The sequence below is a fragment of the Priapulus caudatus genome, unplaced genomic scaffold (assembly GCF_000485595.1).
Source record: "Priapulus caudatus unplaced genomic scaffold, Priapulus_caudatus-5.0.1 Scaffold653, whole genome shotgun sequence".
NCBI classification, from domain to species: domain Eukaryota; kingdom Metazoa; phylum Priapulida; class Priapulimorpha; order Priapulimorphida; family Priapulidae; genus Priapulus; species Priapulus caudatus.
This window is the reverse complement of record NW_014577714.1, coordinates 8,934-14,909: the sequence shown is the minus strand read 5'-3', so window position 1 is coordinate 14,909 and position 5,976 is coordinate 8,934. Positions and strand designations below refer to the sequence as shown.

The 5,976-nt window shown below is 53.0% G+C and overlaps 1 protein-coding gene across 1 annotated transcript in view; it reads right to left on the bottom strand.

Moving 5' to 3' along the window:
- Positions 1–475: 475 nt before the first annotated feature.
- Positions 476–5,976, bottom strand: part of LOC106812479 (protein disulfide-isomerase A5-like) — a gene marked incomplete in the record, with an annotated part of 13,802 nt that continues 8,301 nt past the window's right edge. The window contains 5 exon segments of the mRNA XM_014816363.1: positions 476–2,349; positions 2,555–2,622; positions 3,828–4,017; positions 4,652–4,780; positions 5,157–5,227. Of these exon segments, the coding sequence (XP_014671849.1) occupies positions 2,143–2,349; positions 2,555–2,622; positions 3,828–4,017; positions 4,652–4,780; positions 5,157–5,227 (665 nt within the window).

Below are 5,976 nucleotides of genomic sequence, written 5' to 3'. Positions count from 1 at the left end.
CGAGAAGAAGAGAAGAGAGAGAGGAACGAGAGGGAGGGAGAGAAGAGAGAGAGAGAGAGATGATGAGAAGACGAGAAGAAGAGAAGAGAGAGAGGAACGAGAGAGAGAGAGAAGAGAGAGAGATGAGAGAGCAGAGAGAGAAGACAGGAGAGCCTGAGAGCGAGGAGGAGAGAGAGGAGGAGAGCGAGAGAGAGAGAAGACGAGAGAGAGAGAGAAGAGAGAAGAGAGAGATGAGACTGAGCAGAAGAGAGAGAGGAGAGCAGAGGAGGAGAGGAGAGAGATGAGAGAGAGAGAGAGAGAAGAGAGAGAGCAGAGAGAGAGCAGAGAGAGAGCGAGAGAGAAGATCGAGAGGAGAGAGAGAGATAGTAGACGAGAGATGATTCCGAGAGAGAGAGAGAGAGAGAGAGAGCAGAGAGAGACGCAGAGAGAGAGAGAGAGCGAGAGATTGAGAGAGAGAGAGAGAGACGACGAGAGAGAGGAGAGAGAGAGAGAGAGCAGAATGGAGAGAGATGAGGAGAGAGAGTGCGCTCGCAGCCGTCAGTTGATCGTCGGGCACCACGTAACGACCCCAGGGAGTGGCGCCATCTCGGCGAGGAAAAGCGATTACGCTAGCGACTACAAACAAGCAGACACAAGCGGTGCGTGCAGCAGAAAAACTAGGTCGTTGGTGGGAGAGACAGCTGCATAGACTCGTCTGCTAAATCAGCTGAGGGACGTCTGCTACTGGCAAAGCACTAAACGTTCGGCCGAGACTCCTGGCGACGAAGAAACAAGCGCGCGTTCGAGATCGAACGCGGGTTCGCACGTGACCGACTCGAGTACCGTCATCGCGCGTCGATTCGTAGAAAAAAAACACTACTCTACGATGTAGAAAAAAGATAAACACACACACACCTTGGGAGAGGGTTAGCTTGTTGTGATGTGACCGCCGTACACGGGAGTTAGTGTGGTGTGTGTTAGTGACACGCGCCCGTTCGCTCGCCGCTACTCGATGGAAATAGAATGTATAAAAAAAAACTTCACACGCACACCCACGCATGCACGCACGCACACACACGCCACGCACACACGCACACACATGCCACGCACACACGCACACACACGCACACACGCACACCCACACTTAGTCTCTACTCGATCACCATGATTATATTCCCACTGCCCGTGAAACAACAATGTAATGATGACACCATCACACCCCCTGCCGCAGTTCAAGTTTACGCACTCTCCAAATGACTCGCGATTTCAGGGATTGTCACACCGGTGACTCGACGAGGGAATCGAGCCGTTACCTTCTGCAAGATCGAATGATTTCGGAGGGATGCACGCACAGTACGGTAGCTTTTGCGTGATTCCTCATTAATATACTCTCATCTCCTCGTCACTGAACCACGTCGGACGTAGCAGACCTCACAATGACCGTGCGATGACCTCACAATGACCGTGTGATGATCTCATGATGACCTCACTATGACCGTGTGATGACAGTGTGATGACCTCATGATGACCTCACAATGACCGTGTGATGAGTTTATGATGACCATGCGATGACCTCACGATGACCGTGTGATGAGCACACAATGACCGTGTGATGACCTCATGATGACCATGCGATGACCTCACAATGACCGTGTGATGACGAGTTTATGATGACCATGCGATGACCTCACGATGACCGTGTGATGAGCACACAATGACCGTGTGATGACCTCATGATGACCATGCGATGACCTCACAATGACCGTGTGATGACCTCACGATGACCATGTGATGACCTCACGATGGCGACGTGATGATTTCATGATGACCTCACGACGACATCGTGAAACGACCGCGCGGCGACCGCAGCGACTGTTAATCTATTCCGCTGCTCGTCCCCGCCGCAATCCCTCCACGTCGCTAATTTACATACCACGCAACGCCGGCATTCGAATCCAATATATCGTCAAATATATTCGGCAACGTCGGCGAGACGCCGTCGCTCGGACGCGAAATCGTTCCTCCGCAGGCAGACGGCAGACGGCGCCCGAGCACGTCCGCAGAACCGGCGCCACCTACACCGACACGGCCACCGCTGATACCACCGTTTCCCCGTTTCGCCAAACTGCCGGGGGCCGCCACCGTACACGCGCCGTCCCATCCTCAGAGCTCCTCCTTCTTGGCGGCCGCAACAGGTGCTGCCCTCTCGCTCATGTATGCGATCAGGTCTTTGGCAGTTCGCCCGCGGTCGTAGTTGGCCGGCGGCGCCCCCTGGCCGAAGTACTTGAGCGTCGGGAATCCCTTCACCTCGAAGCGGGTGGCGAGTTCGCGCTCCGCCGTCGCATCGACGGCCGCCAGCGCCGCCGTAACCTGCGGCAACGCGTACACATCATGACCCGTGCTGCCATCTGCGGGCGCGACCGAGAAATTATCTCGCCGATCGCGATTGAACCCGAAAATATTTTCTTCTCACTATTTCTAGGATTCGCTAGTGTGTACGCACGGGGCACGTTCGGCAATGCAACCCCTGGCGCCCTCTGGCATTGAAAACAATAGAACGGTGTGAATACATTACCCCTTGCTCCTTGAGCAATGTCGCTGCCTGGCTGTAACCCGGCTTCATCGTCTTACAGTGTCCGCACCCTGCAGAACGAAGAACAAGAGAACGCTCAACATCAGCGTCAACGCGCGATCGTCGCCGCCGCAGACAATGAACCATCTGATGTCGCGACCGCGTCGCAGTTCCGTTGCGTCGTCCGACGAAACTGGAACGCGGGCGCTCGCGACGTATTTAATTCAAGAGCATTTGCGTGATTTATCGCAGTCACCCGCTGTACTCGGCAAGCCGCGTAGTTAATTCGGTGTTGGCAGAAAGATGCGATATGATATGATACTTTAATTTAATTAAAATTTTTTTTTTTAGGGTTAGGGTTAGGGTTAGGGTTAGGGTTTTTTTTTTTTTAAGTGCCTAGTAGTCATATCCTAAGTGCCTAGTAGTCATACCCTAAGTGCCTAGTAGTCATATCATATCGCACCTATCTGCCGGGTGCAGTTAATTCGCGCATACATCTCGGTGTTTTTTTCAACGCGCGCATTTATAATTACCCAAATAAACAAAACGAGCGGAGAAAAAGCACACGACTCGCGAGGTCGCGCGTGCGGGGGACGAACGCCGGCCCGCGATTGGCCGCCGAGGGTAACTCGGCGATCAATCGCGTCGCGGCTTTCCGAAGCTCGCGTCGCATCGATTAAAAAAACTCGCCGTTTTTCGTTGCCGCTGCATTTTTAATGCGATAAACATTTCCGTCTTTGCGGCGACGTTAATAATTTAGCGGCCATCGCGGCTCGTGGCGCCCTCTGGGGAGGAGGGCAACGCTTCGGGCGGCGATCGTGTTTTTCCCGCCGTCTTTTTCATTGACGAATCGTACAGCGGGACGCAGCGGGGGTGCGGCGAAAGAAAAAGTGAGAGTGGAAGACGGGGGGAGAGGGGTGAGAGAGAGGGGAAGTCAATACTGCATAGGAGGGAGAGCCAATACAGGATGAAAAGGGGTGACAGTACTGTGTGGGGAGGGGGAGTCAATAAAGTCTGGGAGGGGAAGTCAATACTGTGTGGGACGGCAAGTCAATACTGTCTAGGAAGGGGAGACAATACTGTGTGGGAGGGGGAGCCAATACTGTGTGGGAGGGGAGCCAATAATATGTGGGAGAGGGATCCAATACAGCTTGGTAGAGGAAGGCACCAGTTGAAGGAGAGAGCCAACACCTAGCATAGTAGAAAGTGGAGTTAGTATCGACACGTCGAACTAGCAGGACACGAGCACGACACAGCAGCAGGGGGCGCCAAACACACGGCGCGTAGAACATGACGAGGGTCGACCCGTGCTCCTCCACGAACGCGTCGAAGTTGTCCGCCGTGAGGTGGTGAACGTTCTCCGACCCCTCGACTTCCTTCCAGAAGTCCTCCGGCTTCGGAGGAGGCGGAGACTCGCGAGCCATCGGGTTGGACGGGTCCGTCATGAAGAGCACAAAGTCCTTCTCCTGCGCGGGGAGAACAGGGGAGTGAACGATTGTGCGATGTCGGCGGCAGTCTAGGTGACGGTTGCGCGTTCACCCGCGTGCTCGCGGCTGTTTGTTTGTTTGGTTGGTCATTTCGTTGAGGTCTGGTTGTTGGTTAATTGCAAAAATTATGTTACCACAAAAAACCGTGTTGTTTTACCGATGTTATGTTGCCGATTGTTGCCAAATTATGTGCTTGTGGTTGTTGTTTTTTTTTGGGGGGGGGGGTATAATCACCTATCCAGAGACCTATCAATCAATCATCTATCAATATACCATCCACACATCTCTCCATCCATCCATCCATCCATCCATCCATCCATCCATCCATCCATCCATCCATCCATCCATCCATCCATCCATCCATCCAGCCATCCAACCATCCATCCATCCATCCATCCATCCATCCATCCATCCATCCATCCATCCATCCATCCATCCATCCATCCATCCATCCAACCATCCATCCATCCAACCATCCATCCAACCAACCATCCATCCATCCATGATGGTTCATCTATCTGTCTCTCACCCACCAGTCTCTGTCTATCCACCCATCCATTCACACATCTCCTCCTCTATATTCAATGCGTAACGCCAGCGTCGGTGCACCCACCTCCCGTCCTCCCATGTAGTCTTGCACCGTCTTGTAGTAACTGAAGTACTTCATCGTCGGATACCCTGTGACGCCGTACTCCTTACACGTCTCCGTGTTCACGGTGCAGTCTACGGCCGCAAACGCCACCTGGTGGACGAGAAAGCAGTAGTAAGATGACAGTTGGAAATGTCAGGGCGTATAGACAGAGAGAGAGAGAGAGGGAGTAGTGGAGGAACGGAGAGAGGAAGGGAGAGAGGGAGGGAGGGAGGCAGGGTGGGAGAGGGAGACAGCGTGAAAGAGCGAGCAAGCAAGAGAAAGAGGGATAGAGAGAGAGAGAGAGACAAAGAGAGAGAGTGAGAGACAAAGTGGGTGAGAGACAAAGAGAGAGAGTGAGAGAGAAAGTGGGTGAGACTGAGAGTGCGAGAGAGAGATTAAAAAAGAGAAAGATAGACAGAGAAAGGAAGAGGGTATATTCGAACAGAGCAAGCCGAGACCGGAATTGTTTCCACATACAGAAACTCACTCGTGGGTTTTCTGCAAACTTCGCAGCTGCTGTCTGGAACTCTGGCTTCGCTTTCTTACAGTGACCACACCCTGCAAGATATTAGTTAACCAGGGTGAGGCTAGCGTCATATGTACATACGTATGCCACAACAACACCGCAACATGCGTAAGCATGCTTCAAACATGTATCCTACCCAGTAAAAAAAATACACGGGGGCTCGGGGCGATTTAGTCCCCGAAATGCCAAAAAGAGCCCCCGGAAATTTGCATAGAGTTCAATGCAAACCAAATTTTAGAGTGCTATTTTCATGCACGCGAGCTTGAAAAGTAGCCCCCGAAAAATAAATTATATTTTTTTACCTGATCCTACCCACTGCACTCGCACAGTCTTCCATCCTCCTACATTCCCCAAGCTTTTCCCACACACTTCCCTCTTACACAGAGCCACCCTCCCCCTTCCTTCGGTCACACAATGCCACCTCTCCTCCCCCACCTCTCGCACACTCTCCCTACCCTCTTGCATAAAACTCACACACTCCTCCCAACCCTCCTTCAACACAAATCCATCTCTCTCTCCCTACCTTGCTCCTGCAAAAAACCACAGCTCCCACTCCCAGCACAAATCCCTGCTTCCCCTCCACCCACCTTCCTCCTCCTCTCCCTCCTCCTCCCCCTCTTGCACCACACACACACACCCTACATTCTCTCACTATCTTCGCGCACGAACCCAGCTCCCCTCCTCCTCCCCCCTCCTGCTCCGCACACACACCCTACATTCTCCCGTAATCTTCGCGCACGATCCAACCTCCCTCCCCCTCCCCGTGCCTACAGTGGCGACA